Genomic DNA, 26,940 nt, shown 5'->3' on the forward strand with positions numbered 1-26,940 from the left:
GTATTGACATAACTTCCCACAACTGTCACTTTATGCTCCATAAAGTAAAATTTGCCTCCATGTATTAGTGCAAGTGGTGTACTTTTGGTCAAACTTATTAACTCTTTTGAAAAATGCCAACGAGCCCCCAAACCAACTCTCAGTCATGTAGATGTTAGACAGCTATGCTATTAGGTTTCTTAATCTCATTTCCAAATGAGACTGCTGGATGTTACTGGCATTCAGTGAACTTCAAGGATAATTTGTTGTAGCTGAAGTTCCAGTGTCGTATGTGACCAGACAGCAGAAAATCACTGCTTCTGTTGCAGAAGTCAGTCAGTCATGTAACAACTTACTCTCTTTCCTGCTACCTAGGCTGCTATCTCTAGCAACCTCTTTGGCAGTTCTTTCTCCAGTGTTTTGTGCACAAAGGAGAAATGTTAGATGGGGAGAGCTGTAAAGGGAAGGCGCTTTTGCCCCATGAAAAAACTCTACTATGGTCTGGAGAGGATGTGAGAAAACCCCTGTGCAGTCTGTGGAAGAGGAGGCAGTGGTGTCCCTCTTTCCACTGAATGTCCAGGCAGACAAGGTGACAAATCTCTGAACCTCAGTGAACGTAAATCTAGGTGGCATGAACATTTCTTTTCCTGATCCCTCTCTGCTTTTCATTCCTGACCTGGTTGGCAAAAAAAGGATTGATGATTCTGTGCAGCCCTGCAGATCATGGAGATCATGTCTGGGCTCTTTCACTGCTCTCAGCATTCTCTTCCTCTCCACTAGCAGTGATGATGAGTGGAGGCAAAGGCAGGAGAGTAGGGAAAGATGTAAAAGAACTAGAGACTGAGAAGCATAAGGTGAATGGGAGCTTGTGAAAGAGGGGAAGTAGTTACGTAGGGAGCCTAAATGCACACGTCTGCACTATTGGGTGACCTTTGAGCCTTGGAGTCACTTTCAGTTGGGTATCCTTTGCCATGTTGAAAGATATTTATACATGACTTGCAACAACCATTTATTGGCTAATGCACATAATAATTTGCTAAGACTAATGTGTTTCTGAGCTATACTGATCACCCTCAGTGCAGGCACTTGAGAGCATCTGGTGGTCTGACAGTCACTAGTAGTGATTGCTGCTTGGAACAGGTTATGTGTCAGTATTGCTAAACCTTTGCCAGACCTTTGCCATTTTCTTCATAGTTTTTGTACCTTTTCTCAAGCTTTTAACTTGTTATTACCAATTTATAATTTTATTATTTTGGGGATTTGGGGTGTTTTGCATCAAATTTTTCTGTTTTGAAAATTTTGTTTGGATTCCTGTGGTGACTAATTCAATCTGGGTACAAGAGAATTTTTCCTCCAAATGTCTGCCTGTGGAGTCTCTCACCTGCTTCTAGATAGATTTTTCTTACTTTACCTTTCAAGATCACATCAATCATTCCGTGGCGTTATGCTTCATAAAAGTGTTGGCATGTGTTATTGGCTTAAAAACAGTAATTGTGATTCAAATATGCTGGAATTCTGTAAAATGTTTCAGGAGATGATAGACTGTCTTTCATTTGCTATTTCTTTTTTTCAGAGGTGCAAACACACTGGCAGTGCTTCCAAAATCAAAATTTGTCATGTTTTTAACTTTTCTTTGTGAGCGACTGAATGATGTTTATTTTCTTCAATTTCTTTCCTATTATTGGAGTCAGTTTGTATTCCTGTTAACCACAGGGTGGAGGATTTTCAGCCTTGAATTCCATTACCATTGATAAATACAACAGTAGCAAATACTGTAAGCTAAAACGTAAATTTTTGCTTTCTCATGTATTATTAAATGCAGTGTTAGTTTATGAAGAAGTACCTTATAGATAATGATAATTTATGACCAAGTTATTATTTCCTACATTCAAGCCAGTGTCCAGTATATATGCTTTACTGTTGTGCAACAATTGCTCCCTATACTACAACGAACATAGTTTCACTGGGGATGGCATGTACCTCTCTACTTCAAGTATGAATAATGGAAACTATGAGCATATGTAATTTCTGGAATAAATATGAGAAAATATGAGTTAAAAAAATGTGGACCATTAACTTTGCGTTGTATTTTGAAAGGGAAATGTTTAACAAAGCTTAAATAATGACACATTTATTGGCTTTTACAAAATGGGACAGATTTCAAACTCTAGTCAATTTGTTGCTGGCAAATGGTATCAAAATAATGATATGTTAGTTTGAGGCTACTAAATGGGCAACAGTCTGCCCAATATAGCAAAATTTGACAATTAGCTGTTATAATGGACATTAGTTTTTGGCATGTAGCTATGAATAGATCTGCAGAGCACTATTTAGCTGTGGTGTGTGTAGCCATACAAGTAAAATTTTGGGAAGAGAAGCAAATAAAGTAAATATACTATTTATGTTTGCAGTGAGTAAAGGCAATTACACAGCTACTTTGTTCCTGGGGATATTTTTTAGTTTTATCTTTCCAATTTGGGTTGTTTTGCCTACTTTGGCTGGTATTTTTGGTGTTCACTTTAAGCTGTTGGCGCTTACTTGATATCACTGCCTGTAGAGAACAAGGGATGAGGGCTGTACGTGAGCAGAGAGCCCCAGAGGGCAAGATTAAGGAGGAAGTTTGAACTGGGTTTTTGTTACTGTCTTTTGAGATAAAGAGAAGGTTCAGCCCATCAAAGTTAAGTGTACGTACTCAACTCCTTATGACAGTGTGCTGCTGCATATTATTCAGCATGTTCAGAGTACTGGATACTTTTGAGTGAAAATACGACTTTCCAGTGTTGTGCTTGTAGCAGTAAAATTGATTCAGCCAAGCAAATGTGAAATGATTTCACATTTGTAATCCCAACTTTACCTCACATGGTTATTCCTCCTTTCTCCTCTCCCCTCCACCATTTTATCCAAGCACTGTTGATTCTATGTATTTATTCCAGTTGAAATATTAAGACTCTGATAGAGAAACAGACTTTCTAACCTGAATGTTTGTAAACAGTTTTCTGAACTTGCGGGTTTCCTCACTTGGTGAGTTTGTGCGCAGTGTATTTGTATGACCTTTATGCAGTGGCTAAAATTGCACCTTGCTAATCAGGAGGAAGATTTGCAAGACAGAGGAGGAAGGATAGGAAAAGTGGCATTTCACCCTTCAGTCGTCTTCATAGATTGCTGTCTCTTGTCTTGGTTTAGACCAGAAACTAAGCTTTGGTCTTAGACTCTTCCCTAGTTTTGTTGTGTCTATATAGATTTCCAGAGTGAGGAGTTCTGTTAGCTTCAGTGATTTTTTAAAATTTTCCTGGGAAGGGTTAGGACTGAGTTTATTTGTCTAACATCACAAAACTGGAATTTTCCTGGTGGTATGGTTGTATAAAACATAGCTCTGAGTGGTTGGCAAAGTAACACTTACTGTGTTCACTTAGGGAAGATAATTATTTTATCTTAAAAAATAGGAATATTAGCAGAATAAAGTGTTTTGACGTCTCTTCAGAATGTTTCTGCAGCATCCAATGTGACTTTGTCTCTTAACAAACAAAACCCCAGGAGGGCATGTTTTTTAATGCTGACATCTAGGAATTATATATTAATTTTTAAATCAACCTTCTTATGGGATTTAGAAAGCAGTTATTTTGGTTGCTGTGATTGAGGTCATTGATGGCACTTGTAGTACATGAGTTTGTATATGTTCTTCTGAATTTTCAGTGCAAACTTCCAGAGATTTCTGCTGTCAGAGAGAGCTGCATCAGGCAGTTTCAGCTTTTGGATATATATATCAGATGCCATTTCCTCATAGCCTCAGTTTTAATATAAACTTCCCCTCTGGGAATTAAGATTCATTTGAGATGTATAAAACTTTCATATGTTAATGTCATACTTTTTACCTCTCTGTGTTATGAAATGTGGGAGCAGACTACAGATTTTAATGAAGAATCTTTCCCCTTCATGTTTTATTAAGCCTTTTATACTTTGATGATTGGTTTGAGTTCAGGTGAATAAAGGTGTGCACCTTAATTTTTTTGTTTGTAAGGTTTGTTTTCTTATAAGCATTTAAATGTCTGCAATTTTTCCAGTGATTTTTTTTATCTTGCTTATCTTGCTGCCATGTTTTGCCCATTTGGAAATGTGTGACATTAGGATAACAGAATTTGTCCTGTTGTCTCTTGGTGAATGCCCCAGTAAGCCATAAGATCCTATTATTTGTAAAGCATATTTATAGTTAATTTAATTGTATAAGTCTTTGTAAGACAGAACTGACAAAGAGAGGTTTAACTGTGAATTAAAAATTAGGGGTGTTTTGAACTCTTTAAAAAAAAAAGAAACAAAAAAGATCAGCTTTAAACAAGGAAAAGGATTGACTGAAACTACCATAACCTTGGGACTTAATTTAAAAAAGCCCCAAACCAACACCAAAACCACCCAAGACTACCATACTTACTAGCAGCCAGTCTTTAAACCTGATTCATTTGACAGTCTTTTCCTGTTCTCATATGACCACTCAAATTTGTAGCAGCATCTTTCTGCTGGGAAGATGATTGTAATTATTTTACTGGAAGTGCTTCCGTTCACTCTTATGCTCTAGAGGAATGGATCTGCTCTCAGGAGCTGGTGGTGATTTGCCATCTTCTGAACAGTGTAAATATTTGTGTACCATTCTTGCTCCTCTGTCCCAGAGGAACTGAACCGCAGCGAAATTGTTCCTATTTAAGACTTTGTGACTAAAGCTTTTGAGACACCAACAAAAAAGGATGTAATGCCACAATTTAGGATACTCTGATGTGGATTTGATGTTTCGGAGTATATTTTCATTATAGAAAATTAACTTTTTAACTGACCTGTTGTGTATAAGGAACAGTTTATTATATTCCCGAGGGCGAAAAAAAAAAAGCTAAAGGACACCTTTAAATCTGAGTAATACTGGTGGTTTTAAAAGGTTATTTAAGAAGTCTAAAGTCATTGCTTGTAATTCAGAAGCTGATGAGACAGCTTAGATGTGTGACTGGATGTACTTTACAGTAATATTGCTTCAAGGCTAAATTTTCTAAGTGCTGAGATGCCTTTACTTATTAGATCATATCAGCAAATTTCTTCTAAGTTAGAACGATGCAAGAGTTTAGATCTTGTGCTAGAGGTCTTCTGTATTGAGCAAGTCTATATGAAAATTCAACCAATTAGCTGAATGATTGAAAAGGCACAGGTAGAACTGTATAAATGTAGGATTGTACAAGTTACTGCTATTTGAAAAATCATCTACTAGATGAGCGTCTCACTGTCATTGAGCATTTATACTTTAGACTTCTTTCTGAAGTAACGTTCCTTTCCAGGTTCTGATAAAAATGGTGGGCAATATCTGGTAAAAAATAAAAGTGAGCAAAGTGTTGCTAGGCTACACTGTAAACCAGTTGGGAATTGAACTTTTGCCTTTGGATCCTTGTCCAAAACAGCCAAATGTTTTTAAAAACTCCAGAGCAACGTGAGCTGGTGATGCTGAGGTATTCTACCCATTTCTGACGGTTCTACAGGGAGAGCCAGAAGTGAAGGGGTTTTATTTTAAATATGTTCCCTCAGAAGAACATTTCCTGATGGTCTTTGCACAGGGTGCATGCCATTCAAGAAATGCAGCATGTCGTTTATAAATGACCTTCTGGTGCTTATGAGCTATGGTGTAGTGCTGCTTTGTTCAAGGACGAAATACTTCAGGGTCTAGCAGATTGATAGCATCTATTTCAAACATATTGTGAGTTGGAGTGTCCTCCAAAACAATAAAACGGTATGACAGATCACACTGCAATGATCAATGAATGAAAGTATGACATTTTCTGAAGTCTAAACGTAGGAAAAGATTTTCTCCAAAAATGTAAAAAGTACTACTAATAATAAAAAAGTGTACACACCCCTGTGTGTATAAGGTTAAATGTGCAACAATTATGATTCTGTTTGTAGTATGTTAATGAGATGAATGCTTGCAAAGCAGTTTTGAGGTTTTGTTTTTCCCTGAAATTGGTCTTTCAGTTGCTGTTGTGAAGTAATAGTTGCTTAATTTCTCTTTTTTGCTGTGTAACCTACCAATGTTGCAAGTGTCTGCTTCATTGTCTCTTTCCTCTCTTTCCCCGGCTCCCATAAAACATGCAGGAAGTAATTTTGGTACTGCAAAGGACCTGACAGAAGAAATAAGATCATTAACATCTGAGAAGGAAGGGCTGGAAGGACTTCTCAATGAACTGTTGGTTTTGAGTGCCAGAAATGTCCGAAAGTTAGAGAGAGTTAAAGATGATTACAGCAGACTGAAACAAGAACTTGAACAAGGAGAGGCTGCCTTTGGTGAGTAGATTACAGTCTGCTACAGCTTTTGCTCAGTTATGGGTGTTTTAGGAGTCTACTGGGTTGAATGAACCATTCTGCATTTCATAACACTTACTGATTTTTCCGAGGAAAGTTTGACCAGGACCTAGGTAAGCAATGTGCTGAATATGCTCTCAACTCATTTCACTGGACGTGAGGGAGATTGGAGGGGGGAGAAATGTCTCAGCAATATACAGTTTTTGGAGATCTGTCAGACTAGTTCTGAAAAACTTTAATTTCTAAGCACATTTTGTAATAAAAATGATGATGATTCTGTGCAGTTATTCACATTCAGAGAAACATATGTAGTTTTTTTTATGTGGAAGCATTATATGCAGTTGGTTGTGACAATAGAACTCTATTCAGTATATATAACTAAATATTTATATACACAAACACATATCATAGAATCATAGAATGGTAGGGTTGGAAGGGACCTCCAGAGATCATCTAGTCCAACCCTAGCAGGTCAACCTAGATCAGGTTGCATAGGAACACGTTCAGGGGGGTTTTCAAGACCTCTAAGGAATTAAGAATCCACACCCTCCCTGGGCAGCCTGTGCCAGGGCTCCCTCACCTGAACACTGCAATAGTTTTTTCTTATATTTAAATGGAACTTTTTGTGTTCCAGCTTCATCCCATTACCTCTTGTCCTGTTGCTAGATACAATAGAAAAAAGGGATGCCCCAACCTCCTGACACCTACCCTTCAGACATTTGTAAATATTAATAAGATCCCCCACTCAGTTTCCTCTTCTCCAGACTAAACAGCCCCAGTTCCCGCAGCCCTTCCTCGTATTAAAGATGCTCCAGTCCCCTGATCATCTTGGTGGCCTTGTGCTGGACTCTTTCCAGAAGTTCTCTGTCCCTCTTGAGCTGAGGAGCCCAGAACTGGACACAGGACTCCACATGGGGTCTCATCAGGGCAGAGTAGAGGGAGCAGGACGTCCCTTGACCTGCTGGTTACACTCTTCTTAATGCATCCCAGGATGCCACTGGCCTTCTTGGCCACGAGAGACCATTGCTGGCTCATGTTGAGTTTACTATCAATTACATATATATATATATATATATGTATGTATGTATAAAAATAACATTTTTGGCAATGAATCCGAATGTTTGAGATGCAAGGGATGCCTGATTCTGAAGGCAAGAGTTCTCTTCATGAATTTGTGCTTGGGGAGGGTTAAACAGCTTGTCAAACACAGCTGACATAGTGATAAGCAGCGTGCTTGGGTTGTAGTGCCACAGTGGAACTGAGAAAGTTCCATGCAATCGTTAGCAAAGCTACTGACAATAAAATAGCAAAGTCATTCTCCGACTTGGCTTATCCTCTTGTCTGCTCTACCTTCTCCTGAAATTAAGTAGATAAAGCAGCCTCCTTGCTGCTTGATTAAATGAAAAGGCTGAATAACATTTAATTGACTACCAGTGTACAGGTACTACAGTTACTTCTAAACAGCTAAGTATAAATCTCCTTTAAAGCTCTAGGAGTTAAAAATGTCTTTTCTTTTTCAGGATCTTATGAGCAGTAGGTTAGTTGAGGAAAGTGCCTCTGTTTCTTCATAGGCAGATGGATAGGCAAGAGCTATTTTAGAAACATGTCTAAAGTATTTTAAAATTGTATAGAAGAATATATGTGTGTATACAATCACATTCTACTAGATAAGAACTTTCTTTGCAACTGGACGGTTAATAATTTAAAATTTAAAGTAGTGCATTGTTATAGTGTAATCCAACCCATGCCAGGTGATACTTCCTCATTGCTTAGATTTCCAAGTGAGGTAAACGGGGTTCTAACTTTCCAAACTATCCTTTTTGCTGCTCCTTTGTTTCTAGGACAATTAAACTTCCTACAATACACATGAACTTTGAAGTTGTATTTTTCTTCTGTGGGGTTTTAATTAAAACCTGTGCAAGACCATTGCTGAAGTAACAGAGTTGGTTGCAGTTCATAGATTCATTTTTTTCCCCTTTACATTTTGGTCTGATTGTTCCTGTCCTACAATTTCTGACAGTAAATTGCAAATCACTGGGTGCTAACTATGTGAATTGTTCTTTTAATTTATTGTGATTCTGTAGGCTTAAGGAGAAACGTATCAAGCACATACTAGTCAGATACATAAATTGGAGTCTGAGATCCTTCCTTTTCCTCATCCCTGCCCCTTTGCATGCACTGTTTTCTCTTTTAACAAATGGAATCTTACTGAAGTTTAAGAACACTAACATGGGTTTGATACCACCATGTTGAATAAAAGCTTTTGATACTGTCTGGAAAACAGTAATTAGACTGTATCTTAAAGATGCCATCCACTTTTATGAACCAATTGTTATTTTGTACTGTACGGGAGTAAATTATAAACAATTGGAATTTGATTTTGTTACCATTTGTTTTTACTGTTATTCAAAAGAACTGGAGATAATTCTGTTGGACTTTGATGGTGCTGAAAAAGGTGTGATTTGTGTCGGAATGTCTGAGCTGACTTACTGCACAGCCTCAGGCTTTGTAGGTCATTTAAGCTAGTAAAATGCATGTTGCTGCTGAGACTAGTGAGTTTTTGTCTTTTCCTCATGCCAGCTCAGTGCTGACCAGGAACTTCATGTAAGTGGGGCATTAGCACGCTCATCAACATGTGGTGGGATTGATGGCATTAGGGACCTAGCATGAGCTGTGGGACACGTGATAGGGAATGCGTTGACCAGCTGCTGTTGGTGACACACTGATTTTGGGAGTGTAGTCTGGCAGGAAAATGGCACCTAAAATGCTTTTGCTGCTTGAACTCGTAGTGCATCATGGGCTCGGCTGCTCTATGCTGTAGCTTAAATTAATACATGTGGTTAGTCCCGTTGCTTGGTGCAGCCCATTCCTGGGTGGTTTGACTTCTCCCTCTATAGCTATAAGCCAGGGAGAGAATTCCTTTTTGTGTCTAACTCTACTAACTGAGGATGCAATTGGTCTCCATTTTTTTGGTTTTTTTTTACTGTCTTGTCTTCCTGGGATCCATTAGGGAGCACTTCAGGCCAAATTAGCCATACTAACTTAAACAGCAAAAATACTCTGGGCAAGGCTGGCTGTTCCACATCTTGATGTGCAGTAGGAACCTGCAGTTCTGCCTTGCAGCACAGTTGTGCCCTGCTTTGGCCCAACTCTTTATGAGGTAAGTGTCCACTCAAACTAAACATAGATTTACAGAATCACAGAATGGTAGGGGTTGGAAGGGACCTTTAGAGATCATCTACTTCAACCCCTTGCTAAAGCAGGTCCACTTAGGTCACTCAGGAACACGTCTGGGTGGGTTTTAAAAACCCTCCAAAGAAGGAGTCTCCACATCCTCCCTGGGCAGCCTTTTCCAGTGCTCTGTCAAAAATAACACTGAAAAAGAATCCCTTGGTCTTCTCATCTGTGAAGGTTTATGGTCGTTTAAATAAGTTAGTGGTTTTAAATGTCTTTCAGTGTAGAAATTGCCTTTCTCCAGGAAAGGCAATTGGGTTGACTGGAGTTGTCTCCTCTCATTCTTGCTCTCAGGGAATAATCTTCTTTCTCTGCACCAGGAGCCCTCTTTCTGTTTTTAATATAGCACCTTTAAACCTCCTGCACAGGTATTTCTCCACAAAGCTGTTTCTGTATCATCTGGCACCTGAACTGTTTTCTTTTGTGCCTGTGAATTTCCTGAAAACTTTTTTTGAATTTTCTTTTTTTTCTAAAGATAATATCACTTTGCATGGAAAACATTAAACAAAGAAATTGAAATGCTAAAGTATGTGTGTATGTTTGTCTTCCTCTTGTGTATAAATTGATCACCTATTTTTTATTTCATTAATAATGGTTGATTTTTCACAGTAATACAGATATACGGAAGGAGATGTCAGGGGAAGAGACTTAATCACACAATAATCAGAGCTGGAATTTTAAATAGGACACATCATTAGCATGTTAATGAATTTTCTCACTTTGTGCCAGCTCCCCAAGTATAAAAGATATTGCAGATGTAGTACAAAAATCAGTCTTGGCTTACTGTGCTGAGAGCTGTCAGTGCTTCTTGTAAAGAAGATTTGACAAAAATCCTTTCATGTTTTTAGACATGCTCAAAAATATGTTTTTCCCATTGGATAATAGAAGCACAGACAAGTAATGCTATTTATTAGCATTTACAGAATGAATAGTGCTAATTTGCCCTTTAGACAATAACTTTCTTAGGAGGGCGTCAGAACACTTCTGTGGAAGCGATCAACAGTTATTGGCATTTTACAGATGGAAAAGCCGGGGACACAGAGGTCACGTAATTTCATCTGAATTGGTGGTGTAACCAAGTCTCCTGGTTGCTTTAGCATCAATCACAACTGAGCAAATCACTTGCAGTAAACAGATTTGAAATCAGATGATGCTCTGTGCGAGCTTTACATTCTTTTAGACTGCAGGTATTTCTGTAGGCTGAGACAAAGGTTCTGGGAAAATCACTAAAGATCTTGTGCTTTACTGGTGAGCACATCTGCCTTATAAAGTCAGAAGGTTCTGTTATGGCACAGAAGAGAACTGCTTTGCAGCTCAAAACAACCAAACCTGTTTTCCAGACAAGTGAAGCTTAATTACTTGCCTGTCTGCCAAACCACTGGATTGCGCTTATAAATCCTGGCATGGGTTGACTGGCATTTGTAACCCAGGGCTGGAAATGAAACCTACCCTCTTGTCTTGGTTTCCTCATTACCAATACTAATGGGCAGATTCTCCTGCCTTGTGTGCTGAATTCCTTGCACTCAGCCATTTTCTGTCCCTATGACACTTTTGGGAAAGCATCTCCTGGTAAATAATGTATGTATGCACAGAACTAGAGGGGACTGTATTTTGTGATCTAATTGCTAGGTTGTGCTTGCCAAGTCATCTTAAGTGGAATTTCTACGCCGAATTAATTTCTAGAGGAAATATAAAATAAAGGCTATCATGCGCATCAAAATAGCTTTTTAACTCCTTTTTTTTTTGAACTATTGTTTGGAGGCTGATACTTTAATTTCTGCTGCTCGACTCTCATTGACATAATTGAGTTTTATTGTCTTAGAAATTGCTTGTGCAAGTTCTAAAGCTCTTACCAACCTGCTTGCAGAGTGAAGTTTGCTGGAACTGAACAGATGTATTAGTTAAATAGTGAAGTGGATGTGGTAGAGGGATTTCTTAGGAAACTTGAATTTTCTTTCAAACTCTGTTCTTCTTTCTCTTGTTTTATGCACATACTCCTGCACACTTGCGCAGAGTATCTCATAGATTTTGGCTTAGCTACTTAGGAATAAAATGTGTTCAGAATGTACTGTGAAAAATAAATGAAATACTCCCAGTCATTTTTTACAGTCTTTGTTTAGAAAGATGCATATTTGGTCACTATGGAGGGTGCAATTAATTAGTCTAAAGCTTAATATCAAGTGGACAGCAGAAACCACTAGTGTTACTGCTTAAAGTAATACTGACATTGCATACTGAAATATTTATGAGAAGCAGGTTCTGTGCTTCATATCCAATTGTATCGAATGTGATTTACTGAACTGTTAATGACCATTTACTGCTAAGCATTTTCATTCTATTTCAAATTTTTATTCTGTCAGATTCAACACTGAAAGTCTTGTGATAGAAGCACGTGCAATATGCTTCCTGCTGGGAAACCTTTCTCTCTTTTTTTAATGTTAAGTATTAGTTTTTAGTAACAGCTGTTTTACAAAATCTTCTCTGTTTCTCTTCATAACTGATTTTTTAAATACTTTTTTGAAAATGTATGAAGATTATTCCAAAAAATACCAAGTCAATATCTACCTACGACATGATAAAAATAATTCCATGTTTTGCTTTTATCTTTTTTTTCAGGTTGTTGTTATAGTTTTTTTCCTTGATGCTGGTTTTTCTGCTCCAAAGGGAATTTCCATATTGTTTCCACAGTTCATCCTGTGTCTGAGTGATTATCTGATTCTAAACTGAAAAGCTGAACCTTCTAGTTGCTTATATTTAAATAAATCATTAAAGGAGAACCACATAGTGTGTAACAGATGGGCTTCCACGAGGAAGAAGCTGTTCTGAGTCTCATTGTGTGTCCAGTTCTAATTTGTGCAAGGTCATTATGTTTTGTGTGTCATACCTATACGAAATGCTTGTTGTCATTTGAGTGGTAAAATGGAACAGCTTACTGCTTATGTTTATAGTCATCTCTATTTAGTGATCTTGTCAGTTTTAGTTAGCGTTCATTCTATTTAGCTTTCACAGAAAGTATAAAAGCGTCAGTGATGATACAGGAATGGGACTGGCACTGCAGCTGGTAGCATCCTTTATTCTAAGCTGACATTCAACTGATGCTCTAAAGCAACACTCAGCAGCCTTCTGTCAGGCAGCATGTAAAAGCCAGGTCCACATAGGAAAAAAAACCTCAGAAAACCTCAGGAAGTTCAGCCTTGCAGAGCTCCTTTTGTGTTGTCATGTCCAGACACAGCATAAGTGATTGCACTCTGCTTATCAGTATTCTTTCTGCTGTTTCATTTGAAAAATTGGAATTTCTGCCTTTGCTTGGACTTCTACCGTTATGCAAATTGCCTGCTTGTTTGCATTTCATTGATTGTAAGCATGATTTTCATTTTCTTTGGTCAATTTAAAGTTCTTGGGATCTTTCAGGTGGAGTATACTTGTACACATCTTTTAGTCTTATAATTATGTAATGGTAGTCACTGCATTTCAAATTGTTACTAAGCTTTGAGGGTGAAGTTCAGACTAATGGTTTTCATTCCATGTCATGCTTCTACAAATTCTATATGAAATAAGTAAAACCACTTTTTATTAACATCATCTCTTAAATAATATTTAACTGTAAGTAGTTCAGGGCTTTTTTGTGTGTTACAGAATTACCTTTTTTGATAAATACTAACTGTAGAATTTTATAACATAGAGTAATTTCTGCTAGATGTTTCCTGTTTTCTATAACTAAAATGCATACTAAATATTGGTTTTCTGCATCAATTTCTGTCAGAATTGAAAAGACTCAAAACTAGGCTGTTTTTGCATAATTAAGTTTGCCATATGTCTTGAGGCACTTCTAATTGTGTTTTTTATAATGGTGATTATAAAGGTCGTCTTCAATGGTAGTGTTCATTTAAACATGTAAAATACTTCCTGATTTTCACTTGGAGAATAGAAGTTTAGGTTTTCTAATGGAATGGAGGTATTAAATTTAATCTAGCCATTCTAAATAATTAGGTGCAAATATCTGAAATGTAGGAAGTACGAAATATGTGTTCAGGCAACTTGGAGTGACACAGCAGGTTGGTTCAACGCCCACTGGTATCTATGGGGGTCTTTTGATCAGGTCATTTCTGTGTTTATAGTCTTCCATCTCTCTCTCTTCTGATAAATGGTGGTATTAACTTTATAGAAAGGTTGTATGTGCAAGTGTAATACTCTTGCAGACAGCAGTATTACATAATTACACACAGAATAATAACTCCTGAACTTACCCAGTGCTGATTTTGCAGTTAAAGAGGTGGTGATATACCAGGCGCAAGAATTAGAGCTTGATCTAAGTTTTGTGCTGGATCTCTTCAGTGAACATGATGATCTTCAACTAGGATAAGCAGAAAAGATAAAAAAGTTTCCTAAGTCATAGTGCCATAGGAATGCAAAGTGGCTCTGCTGGAATCATGGAAGTGCAATCCATCAGTGAAAAGTGTTACTGAACAGCCTTTTGCTTGAATGAGAGACGGGCAACCTCAACCCCGTAATGGAACACACATACCTTAATATGCTGGTGTACATACAAAAAAACTAGCAAGCAGAAAGTTCTGATGGTATCACAGGCAACTTTTTCCTTTACACCTGAAATGCTATTGCCAGCTATATATGCAGTGGATTAAACTTGTAGTATCAAATTATTCCTGATTTTGCCATCTCTGCTCTAGGTCTCTTCATTACTCTGCTTTTTAGTTCAGCTGCTTCAGCTGATTGAGTTGCAACAGGATAAATATGAAACAACACAGATGAGTGAATTTGGAATAAATTTGAAAGTGCATACCACCGATTTTAATCATTCTTCATTAGATTCTAATTCTGCAGCTGCATCTTCTGAAATACTGGGCTCAGATGAAATTTTCACTTTTTTTTTTTTTTTCTTTTAATGACTATAGCTACTTTCAGGAGTGCAATGCCAAGATGCTAGAAAGCTAGGATTAAAGAAGAAAAGAAAAAAATCAAGTGTCTTCTGCTTATCAGACAGATGGAACAGCTTCCTGCGTGCAGTTGTAACTACTCTAGCATGACACTAGCTTTGGTGAAAACCAACAAACGTTCTTTAAGGTTTGCCACTTCTGGGGATTGAGCAGATAGTACTGTCATGCTACTGAACTTTCTGTCTTATTTCATTGTGAAACTCCTTTTACTGATGGTGTACAGCTGCCATTTCTAGATATTGTACTAAGAAATTTCCAGTTGTGGCACAAAGACATAGTCATGTTTAGTGGAGTGGCTCAGAGTAAGGCAGAAAGGTCAAGCCTGTCTGAGGACAGTGGGGTGCTCAGAAGAGGCCCAAGAAAACTGCTGACAAATGTATTAAACTTAACAAACAGGATTGAATTACTTTTCAAAGAAAGATAAATGCTGGTTTCCTTGTCTCATACGTGAGGCAATTGAGACATTCAGGTAATTGGTTTTGCAGTTCTGCTCATTTTGCCATTTCATATAGATACTGCCTGCATATATTTGGTCAAGACCCGTTGGATGGGATTACAGCATGTATTTGACAGCTTAATCCAGAAAGATTAACAGGTTGGAAGTATGGAAACAGTGTTTAGCCTCTTAAAACTTTGAAGTTTTATTGAAAAAGTCAGTAAACAGGTGGGCTAGAATTCACAGGTTTCTTTATTCATTTCAGTTTTAATTCTCAGTATTGTACCAGCAGGGTTTTGCTTTGTTTCCCTGATTTTTTGGACATTGTTCAAGATATGTTACCATGGCATGATATTTTCATTTCTCAAAAATGTGCAAAGGGCTCTTAAGGATGCTTTGCCTCATTTGCTTTCTTTTGAGGATGAGTATAGAGATGAATATGGTATTTAAGGAGTAGTGTCAGTTTGTTTTTGAAGTAGCACTTCAGTGAAACCAATCTCAGGCAGTTATTCTTCCAAAGAGTCAGACTTTCTGCTGATTGAAGATAAAAATAGTACAGCATTTTACATTTAGTTAAAATTTTGGATTTTATTTAATTTTTATAGCTATAAACAAAAAAAATGTTTTGGGTCATCTGGGGTCACTGATGTCCTGGATGTCCTAGAACAGAATTATATAGCAGCAGAAATAGAGTGTGAAGATATTGTTTAGCTTTTTAGTTACAGATATTTTTTCAAATGTATGATTTTTTGATTCAAATTTTAGCACATTAATACATTTCCACTCAAAAGTTTTCATTCTAATATTTTGGCTGTGTTCTCAGGTTACAGTGTACAAGTCTAATGCTCTGCTTGCATAAATATATAATACAATTTGTAAAAAGATTGTACCTCCTTACATTGTTGGTAAGTGATTGAATGAAAAGTCACATAATTTTCTTAGACATTATCTTTAATCTTCTATATTGACTGGCGACATTCATGTACAGTGCCTAATATACAAACATCTAAGCAAAGGAAACCCCTAGGATACAATTCCATTTGAAATGCAAGAGTCCCTATTGAAATACAGGATTTTTTTCCACTCAAGTTTTGTTCCTGTTGATTGTCAGATGCAGAGTAGTTAGATCTTTTTGCCTTGTTCTTTCTTATAGTTAGTGGTTTAAGGTTTTCTTTGAGCTATTCACAAATACCAATAGTAAGGATACAAGCTAAGTGAAGGTTTCTGTAATTAAAATGCTTTAAAATAGATATGTTATCATCCTTGACTGACTTTTTGCTTAATAATTGTATACATAAAATGAATGAAATTACTGTCTACTGTATAGTTTGTTACTTGAATCACCACAGGGTTCCATGAATGTTGCAGACTTTATACTCACTGATATACAGAAGTATAACGAAATCTGGAATGATGAAAAATATTTATTGAAACATGGGAGAGATATAATATCTGATGAGAAAAACCCTGAAATTTTAATCCTCTTTTGAACAGCTGGGTTTTGTCCCCAAAATTATTTTAATGCTGCGTACATTAACCTAAAATAAGGCTTTACAATAGAAAACCTCTTCTAATTTGCACTTCTGACCAAGATACAGAAGTGGAAACACAGAGAATTTAAATGGAAGAAGGAGAGATTATTTGTCCTGACTATGATTCCTCAGAGAAAATGTATTTACAATTCTTGGATTTTTCTCTAAGCTTTTTGTCTTTTTCTACATTTCCTTTAAGTCTTAACTGATTACTCTGAGGCAATGGAAATCTTATTATTTAGAGCAGAGTTAAGTACCTTGTGTCTCCTGCTCAGGAATTGAAAGTTCTCATCCAGTAATTTTCTTCCTCTCTCCTTGGGGATACAAACTGGAGTAAAAGGCATGAAACCAAGGAATTGCTGATGCCTGGAGTCAGGAGCTGGAACTTTGTATCCTTCAATTTGGTTTGTCTTCTCATTGGAGCAGGAACTGAGAGTTTATTCATGTTTCAGTTGATTTGTGCCACAGTTTTCTTGTGTGAGGAGTAGAGGTAACAACTGCTTCTATTTAAAATTATGTTGTGAGGTGTGTGGTCCACAGACTTTAAGCAGAGTAGATGGTAGTATAGTAGATAGTAGACTGTAGTATAAAACCAGGGATCTTGCCGCCTCTAATTGCACAGAATGTGGGGTGCATATGCAGCAGGTCCTAGTAAATTTGTATCTGATTGCCTATAAGATTTCAACTGGTAGACTGAGATAATGTAAGAAAGGTAAGAAAAATGTCGAACTGGATATTTAAAAAACTACTATATTGTTGTGTTCAAACCCTAGCTTATTTGTTCGTACTAAAATATTGTAGTAGACAGAGTCCAATTAAACTTTGAGTGATGCTAACTGAAAAGAAGACTCAGTCATATTAGGGGAAGATACATTTGGTTTGATGTGCGTGTTGAAGGCTTGGGTGAAGATAAACAGACGGTGTTTGCCAAGCTGCATAAGATTAAACAGTTCATTACCTGTTGGAATTATCTGCTGGAAGACACATGGCATAATTTGGTCTACAACCTTTATACATTTTTGGCTGGATTATACGTCTCATTTAGTGAGGTGCATTGAAATATAATTAATAATGCAAGCTGGAAACGACAGGCTGAAGCTATGTGTATTTTTGTGCAGATAAACCGTCCTATATCTAGATCAGAAGTCATAGCAACGTTTTCTCTACTATTTTTTTCCCAGTTCCTGATTTTCTAAAATGTTGTACAGAGATAGATTGTCTGTGCTTTGTGCCAGAGAAGAGCAAATAGGTACCAGTGGTATCTCCTGTGGTCTTTTGGAAAATGTTAGATCCTGCAGAAGACTGCAGGAATTGCAGATGTCTTCTATTCATGATTTTGAATGTTTCATATTTTCAAAATTCTCTCTCAAGCATTGAAGTGGAAAGTCTGATCTGTTTATATCAGTAAAAGTTTTGCCTTCAGTTTCAGTAAAGTTCAGAGTTTTACCTCTGGCATTTTGCTGTGGAAGCTGCAGCATCCCTTTCTGAGCCATGCTGCTTTGATGCAGGAACTCTTACTTTGATGGAAGTGTTGTCTACATAAGGAAGAGCAGAATTTGACCATAAATTCTTTTAACTAGGAAATCCTTCATTTTGCAGTTGGTAGGCCCCTTCTGTTAAAGAAGAAACAGGTATTCTATTTTGTAGTGTTTAAGCTAAAAGCTAATTGCTTTTAGTTCAGTGAACTGGCAGGCCTTTGACTTTTACCATCAATTTTTCAATTTAGGGCAGTGTTTCTGTGTAGTTAGGAGAAAAAAACCTTTTTTTTTCATAAGTCAGAATACTTGCAATATAGCATTTCCAACAGTCCCCTGTTGCATTTATTTCTGCAGTTAAAAGAATGACCTGAATAAAATGTGTTGCTCTCAAATTTTCGGGTTTCTAGTATGCAGGCTTGTGAATACATAAATGTTCTTGTTAATTCTTATGTAGTGATCAAAATAAGAATTTACAAGTCCCAGTAGAATACTGTTAAAACCCCAGTATGCAGTTTGTTCCTTCTTTTTGGTACCTGTGAAAAAAGCTCTGTGAGTACGGGTTTAACACACCATTGTTCATTAGCTCATGAAGTAGCCAGGCACATTCTTACCTGGGAGGATATTATTCCAGTGGGAGAGATTTCCTCTAAATAGAGCTTAGTTGCTGGCTGAAATATTAAAAATGGTATTGTCCTTTTTAGCCCCATAAGATGGCATTACAAAGGCATAGATGTGAATATTTGTGAGCTTTGCTCTTTTATCTCTGCATAGGTTTTTTTTGTGTGTGTAATTACAGTCTTGGGAAAACTTAAAAATAACAGAAATCTCGAGATGGACACGTGTATTTTGCAGCTTTCTGGTGCTTAACAGAGCTTTCAACAGTTTCTGCAAGGACTCAGTTGTTGGCCAACTCAAAAACACATGATTTGTGTATCTGTGTCATAGCCTGAAGATGCTTCAAGAGCGAGTTGGCCAATATTCAAAAAGATTTTGCCTCCAACCTGTCTGTAGTACCAGAGGAAATTGAAAAATAAAGCCCATACATCTGAACAGCTTTTGCCAGTGAGGCTGTTTAAAACCAGTTGCAGATAACGAGTCCTCTTGTTCTGCCATCACAGGCAGCCAGGGACAGTATTGTACTTTTGTTCCTTTGGTAGGTAAGAACATTCTCCATTGCCTAGAGTTTGTCTTGAGCGAAATGTGAGCATATTTGAACTGATTAGAGAACTTGTTTGGACAGCATTTGGAAGAAAAAAAGAAATCTTAGATTGTGATTTGAACTATTGTTTCTCATTTATATATTTAAAAAGACCCTTGTGGTTTTTAAGCTGTAATTTTAAAAATATCTCTCTTTAATATTGTTTGGAATGTCATATATTCCACTCAAAGGTGGAATGAAGTCAGAACTTTCAAAAACTGAAGAGAATTTGTAGATGAGTTGTGGAGAAAAAGAGTTGAGGGGAGAAAGAGTAGAGAGATAGGCCTAGTCATAGAAGGCTCGAGGTACTTAGTGCCTCTGCTCAGCTTAATGAACAGAAGCCTGAGGTCATTTGATGTCCATCTGCAACTGTCTACTCAGAGACCAGAACCTGATCGTGGAAAGATCTGTATGGTGATAGACAAAATCAGAAGTGATCACTTCCAATGACAAGCAATTGAAGCTTGACAACTTCAGATTAAAAAGTGAGTCACTCGCCTTTTAACTGACAGGGCAATTAGCTTTTGCCAGAGTTCAGCAAACATTGTTGTAAATTCCCAGTAACTGTTTGGCTTTTTTGTACCTAGTTATGACTGGAATGAATTCAGAGAAGCCTTACTGCCTGTGATTTACAGATGACCAAGAATTGGTCAATTTGGTGAATTGATGAATGCAATAATCTCTGTTAGACTTGCATTCTGGTATTGTTGTTTTGTCAATATAATGATAACTAGAGAAGCTATTCCTATTTTTGTATCTTTTTAGATGAATGAAGTCCAATGCAGAGTGTTATTAGTATTTTTATTCATGTTACTATTCACTGAGTTCTGCAGTAACTCGTGATTCTCTTCCTTCTCCCTCTTTTCTTTCCTTTTTAATTTACTAGCTCCCAATACTTTTTTCAGTCTCTGAATGGTTTGTTTTTCTTATCCAACTTATGCTATATGAAATTCTTTTCTTACAATTCAAAAGTTAATTGAATTTTTGTTCATCTGAGCTCCTAATCATGTGGAGCAGTTTCACACCTTTTCCAGGGCAGCACACAATTCACCAAGGCTGCTCTCTGTACCTGATTTATTCTTAAGAGAAGCTGCCATGTCCAAATCTTCTCTGACTTGTTTAATTCCTCAAGGCGAGGTATGTGGGTGTTATCTCATTCTTATGCTGCTTGCATTTGGCCTCTCATGGTGACCCCTGCTGAGGTTTAGCTTTGTGGCATATGAGCAGATTGGTTAGGGAAATGAAGACTACAGAGAAACACAGGAAACCCTAAAAGTGTAGAAACTTTTACAAGCTGTCTGCCTGACCTTGAAAACCAATATTCACTGGTCTATATAGAAGACATGTTCACAGTTTTGCAGGATAAAGCACCAGGGCACGAGGATCTTTTCCTGTGTTATAATATATTTTCTGTTTCTGTAGCATCTCCCTAGGCAGAGTACCAGGTGTCCTTTTATGCCTTTCAAAGAAATATGTAGTAGTAAGAAACTCTGGGTCTTTCAAAATTTGCTTGGGTTTCGGGAGTTTTAAGAGTTCTGAACCCATGGATTCTATCATCTTTGGAGTTCCCCTGTTTATTTTATACCCTCTTTCTAGCATTAAGCTTTCTGTAAAGCATGTGTTTTAAGACTTCTCTGTCTCCGATAAACACCATGCTCTCTGTGTCAGAAAAAAAAGAAATTTTAACCTCTAAAGTCCAAGTATTGAACTGTTTTCCTTTTTTCCCTTTAGTTGTTATTCCTATTTTCTTTATATGTTTACTTTCATTGTAAGCCTTCATCTTTCTAAATCCAGTTGACATGTATTTTTCCTTTATCTTTTTTCTTTCCTTACCTCTGTTCAAACTTCTGGCATTTCCTGTGGTATTTTTATTTCTGTGTATGTGCAAAATAATATCATTTAATTTACTGTGTACAGTTCAGGGCTCCTCAGCTCAAGAGGGACAGAGACCTTCTGGAATGAGTCTAGTGCAGGGCCACCAAGATGATCAGGGGACTGGAACATCTTTCATACGAGGAAAGGCTGCGGGAACTGGGGCTGTTCAGTCTAGAGAAGAGGAGACTGGGGAGGGATCCTGTTAATATTTACAGATATCTAAAGGGTGGGTGTCAGGAGGTTGGGACATCCCTATTTTTATGATATCTAGCAACAGGACAAGGGGTAATGGGATGAAGCTGGAACACAAAAAGTTCTATTTAAACATAAGGAAAAACTATTTCACTGTTCAGGTGAGGGAGCCCTGGCACAGGCTGCACAGGGAGGGTGTGGAGTCTCCTTCCTTGGAGGTCTTCAAAACCCGCCTGGACATATTCCTATGCGACCTGATCTAGGTGGACCTGCTTTGGCAGGGGGGTTGGACTAGATGATCTCTAAAAGTCCCTTCCAACCCCTATGATTCTATTTATGATTAATTTCTTACACTATTCTCTCATTTATAACATTTTTTTCTGGTGCCAGTTGTTGATAAAGTAAGTTGCATGGATAGGCTTTACTGTTAATTTAGTTTTCTATTCTGCAAATTATTTCTGTTGGTTTATTTTTCCACGATTTTTCCAAGCTTTCCACTTCTTTTTAATCCTTGTTTCAATCCACGTGTAGCAAATCTCAGAGACATATTCTTCATTCTACTTGCATGATTTATGGATGTGGTAGTTCGATAGTTGCTCTGAAAATTGTCAATATTTTCCAACAAGTATTTTTCCAACCTAGAAGTTTAGTGGAAGAGAACAAGCCAAATAAGAAGCTATTTCTGCTTCTTTCTTCTGTGTGCATACCTTCTTCTTGCTATCCCGAGGCTGTATTTCAATATTTGTGCAATGTAAACCAGCAGGGATTAACCCATAGTATTTCACTCTCCCCCTCCCAGCAGCAAAGTATCTGAAGTTCTCAGAGCAGGAGAACTGTCTCTGTTTATTTTAGTGCTCTATACTCCCAGATCCTTTTCCTGACCTAGAACAGGTGGATGGTGTGCTAAAGTGCCTTCATGCCAAATAGTGCTCTTCCCTTCCCAACAAGGTGATCTGCTCTTGTTAATGGTAACCAAGCTAGAGACAACACTCTGTGCAGCTCTCACATGGACATGCATTGTTGTACAGTTTCCTTATTATAAACCCTACTGTTTTTCTTACTCTGCCTATTATCCCTGTTCGATGTTGTGCTTAAAGGGTATGTGGCTGGGTAACCCTTGTTTAGTTGTGCCATCACACATCACAAATGTGTGTTGTCTTCAGCAGTGTTTTCCAGTCTCCCATCTGTTCTTTCCCAGTTAGAAAAAGGACCATGTTGTGCTGTGATAAACTACTAAACTCTCAAGACAGAGTGTGATGGGTGAGAAGTAATTCTCCTGTGTTAAGCATCAGGAAGCCCAAGATGACTTGGCTTTGAAATTATTATTTCTGTCTGTCTTTATTTCCCCCATGATGTTTTGCTACTGAACAGTAAAACTATTTATAAACTTATATACTCAAGATATTCCCAGGAATTACATTAGCTGTGAAGTTTAAGAAGGCAAAAAGAGACGTTTCTGTAAATGACCTACCTAAAATGAAGAATTCTGCTTCAGGACATTGATATTTTTCAGGGAATAGTTGAAGTCTGAGTATCGTGAGCTTTTAATTTTATAAAATACATAAAAAGCATAGTAATAGAAGAATTGCTGTCCAGGAATAACTCTGTAATAAGAGATTAGGTGGGAAAAGTTAGCTGACTGTCTACCAGTCAAAGGTCACTAGCTCAGACAAAACTGATTTTGTTTCCCATTCCTGCTGTAGGTGATTGCTTTCTTCAGACATTATCATTGTTATTTTGGCATGCTTTTTGTGAGTGACAGCAAGCTCTACAACTCTTCCCAGCTTTGCCAACAGCACCTCTGTGAAAAGACATTCTCTCCACAGGTTTTGTTAGGGCATTCTTAAAAAGTGAGCTTAATCTGCCATCGTTTATTGTGTTGGATTGAAATATGTTCTTGCTGCCCCTTTTACTGAGAGTTATTGCTTCACCAATCACAGGCAAATCAGATTTACTGTAAACAGTTATAACAGCAGAGTAGGTATGTGGGCTGTAAATTAGTTGGAAAACAGGAACAATTTGCTAGCAGAAAGTAACATTAACTTAAACTGTTGTAGCATTCACTGGAGTCTTGTATCATCAGCTACGCCAGCTTAACTAAGTATTGCGAGAAGACTTAACGCCAGGTCTTGTTGTGCCACTTAGTTTGTGCCTGTGTTATCAGAGAGCACTAAGAAGGCGCTTCTCTGCCTGACAGAGTATGGTACTGGCTCAGCTCCATTGTGAATGGTAAGTAAATCAGCTGCAAGGAAGAAGAAAAAGGGAAGGGGTTGTTCCCCTGCTGTCCTGAGGCGGCAGCTGTGATTTGGATACTACAAATAATTTATTTTTCATTTTGTATAATGAACTGGAAAATTGAAGGAAGGGGAAAAAAAAGGTTTAGTAGAAGAATTTAGATGGGTCAGGGAGGAGGCACTAACACTGAGAATATGTTTGAAAAGAAGGTATTATACATTGGAAGAGGCTCTTGATATAGTAATGCATTAAATCTTTCTTTCAGCCAGAAGCAAAACTTAAGTCTTCTCCTCTTGCAAACCTCCAGAATCAGGTGAATTCATTTTTGGTGTTTTTTTTTCCCCTTAAAGAAGAGGTAGGAGATCATGGCCCAATGTTTAGGGTGTTATCTCAGTGTGCAGCAGAGGCTGGGGGAGGGGTAGTGAGTCCTCGCTAGTGAAACAAGCTCTGGAGAAGGGTCTGTGTTAAAGAATCACAGAGTGGTAGGGATTGGATGGGACCTCTGAAGATCTAGTCCAATCCCATGCTCAAGCAGGTTTGCCTAGATCAGGTCACACAGGAACATGTCCAAGTTGGTTTTGAAAACCTCCAGAGAAGGAGATTCCACACCCTCCCTGGGCAGCCTGTGCCAGGGCTCCATCACCTGAACAGTAAATGAGTTTTTCCTTAAGTGGAACTTTTTGTGTTTCAGTTTATGTCCATTACCCCTTGTCCTGTCACTGGACTACATAAAAAAAAAAGTGTTACTTCATCCTCTTAACATGCACCTTTAAATACTTGTAAGTATTAATGACATCCCCCCTCAGTTGTCTCTTCTCCGGGCTGAACAGCATTCAATCCTGCACCCTTTCCTCATATGAAAGATGTTCCAGTCCCCTGATCATCTTGGTGGCCCTGCGCTGGATTCTCTCCAGAAGTTCTCTGTCCCTCTTGAGCTGGGGACCCCAGAACTGGACACAGGACTCCAGATGAGGCCTCACCAGGGCAGAGTAGAGGGGGAGCAGAACCTCCCTTGACCTGCTGGCCACACTCTTCTTGATGCATCCCAGGATGCCATTGGCCTTCTTGGCCACAAGGACACGTTGCTGGCTCATGTTCAGTTTATTATTAACTAGGGCTGCCAGGTCTCTCTCTGCAGAGCTGCTCCCCAGCAGGACAATCTCCAGCCTGTGCCCATGCATGGTTGTTCCTTCCCAGCTGCAGGACTCTACATTTGTCCTTGTTGAAGCTCATGAGGTTCCTCTCTACCCAACTCCCAAGGCGGTTGAGATCCTGCTGAATGGCAGCACAGCCTTCTGGGGAATCAGCCAGTCCTTCCAATTTTGATGTCATCAGTGAACAGGCTCTGTCCCCTCATCCAGGTCATTGATGAAGATGTTGAATAAGACTGGCCCCAGAACTGATTCCTGAAGAACCCCACTGGCCACAGGCATCCAGCTTGACATTGTTGATCACCACACTCTGAGTTTTGTCATTCAGTCAGGTCTCGATCCACCTTGCCGTCCACTCATCCAATCCATGCTGCCTGAGCCTTCTGATGAGAATGTTATGGGAGACAGTGTCAAAAGCCTTGCTGAAGTCAGAATAGATGACATCCACTGCTCTCCTCTCATCTAGCCAGCTTATTGCGTCTGTGTCCTGACTACCCTGCTAGAGCATTCTCCTTTTAGGGGTTATAAAATTCATCCTGCTTTATCATTCATTGAAACTGTCTCTGGAGCCATGGGAAGTTATAATTATGCAATTTATATGATTTATTGCTTGCACTCAACAGCCACTCTGCACTGCTGTTTCCATTACTTGTGAATTGGATCCATTTAAAAGTTTTATATTCTTACAAATATCACATAAATATAATTACAGGTAGCATAACGTTATTGGCCAGTCTCATTTGGGAATTAATTAATTTCAATGCAAAGTATCTTCAAGAATGATTTAATTTAGAGAAAAGCCTCACATTCACTGAAATTTGTTTGGTGTGTGAGTTAAATAGTCCCTATTTTTGTACACGAGAGAGATGCCTTACTGTGGGGTCTTACACTGCGAGAGGCAAGCTGTGTACTCACTAAGGCAGCAAATGTCAAAATTTACATTAAAAAAAAAAAAGGAAGAGCTTTTTCACATTATGTGTTTGCCACATTATGTGTTTGCCACATTATGTGTTTGCCACATCACGCCACTTAACGCTGCCTCCAAACGTTCGTTTTGACCTTGGTGAAAGGCTGTAATTAATGTGCAATTACAGGGACGCTCTCCTTTCGGAGCCCGGCGCCTGCTCGCTGCGGTGCTGTGCCCGGAGCGCCTGTGCTGCGCCGGCAGCGCGAGGGGGCGGCATTGCCCCGGCGGAGGGACGGGACGGGGCCGGGGCCGGGGCCGGGGCCGCGGCCGCACCGCAGCGCCTCTACCCGGGCACCGGCAGCAGCACCGGCAGCGGCCCACCGAGCCCTGCCCCGGCCTCGGGTCGCCGGCCTCGCATCTGGCAACGTGCAGGCTTGCAGCGAGATACAGCGGCACGGCTGCAGTGTTTCTTGGTAGCAAGGCGTCCTCTTAAATCCTGATTTAAGGTCATTGTTCTGGGGTTTGATTTGCGTTTTTTTCTGTCTGGGTTGAATGAGCACCTTGCTGTAATATTCCAGATGGCTGTCGTCGTAACAATAGATAAGAATTAAAAATGGTAATAGGGGATATTTTATTTAAATCCACTTCTTTATCTGTCATTACTTATTCACATTCTATTATACCCCGGCGCTGTGCTCAAAACACTTGAGGATTTAACAAGGGGAAAAAAGAACCGTTTAAATTAGGATATTTTGTTAGCACCTTTCCTGATGGTAAATTTTTAAAGCAATAGTGCAGTATGGAAGAGCTAGAGCTGTTTCACATAGAGGAGGATGCCTCACAAACCCAAAATATTGTTCAAGGTGCACTTACAGGTGAAAAGTTAATTCCAAAAGAGGGAACAACCTATTTACTTAATTAGATGCAAAAGTGTCACAAACAGGTGTGCTACAGGCTTCATGTCTCTTGCTAAACTGAGCTGAAGCTTGTCAATCCGACTAATAATAGACTTAAGATTATCATAGGAGCACAGAGGAAGCAGGCCACACGTTTATTTTATGCTGCTTCTGTTGCTGTGAGGTGAAATAACAATATTCTATACTTCCTGTATACCTGTTCAAAACAGAGTACCAAGAAATGTGAGGCATTTTTTCTTTTCAATGCTGAATGTAAGAGTACATGGTAAAGACTCTGTAATAGGTAGAACTGGTGAGAAAACTTTTTGTAGAAACTGTAAGTTTTCTTCATTTGTTGGAGCTTCCCTATGTTTTGCTGAGACTTCTGATTAAAACAAAGGCTGCAAAATGGGTAGTAAATACAGTGGTCTGGGAAATGGGGGTATCCTTGTACACGTCCATATGTGGCTTGATTCAGAGTGGTCTTGAATACCGATTTCTTCACAGAATGAGGTGGTGGTGTAGGTAGTGGAGAGCTTATGCTG

General features: G+C 38.5%; 1 protein-coding gene across 1 annotated transcript in view; it reads left to right on the forward strand.

The window, feature by feature from the left end:
* The window catches only part of DISC1 (DISC1 scaffold protein), a 211,701-nt gene that overhangs the window by 96,453 nt on the left and 88,308 nt on the right, over positions 1 to 26,940 (forward strand). The window contains exon 9 of the mRNA XM_061990989.1: positions 6,100 to 6,288. Coding sequence (XP_061846973.1) covers positions 6,100 to 6,288 — 189 coding nt within the window. The remainder of the gene's footprint in view (positions 1 to 6,099; positions 6,289 to 26,940) is intronic.

Source organism: Colius striatus, chromosome 2 (assembly GCF_028858725.1).
Source record: "Colius striatus isolate bColStr4 chromosome 2, bColStr4.1.hap1, whole genome shotgun sequence".
Taxonomy (NCBI): Eukaryota; Metazoa; Chordata; class Aves; order Coliiformes; family Coliidae; genus Colius; species Colius striatus.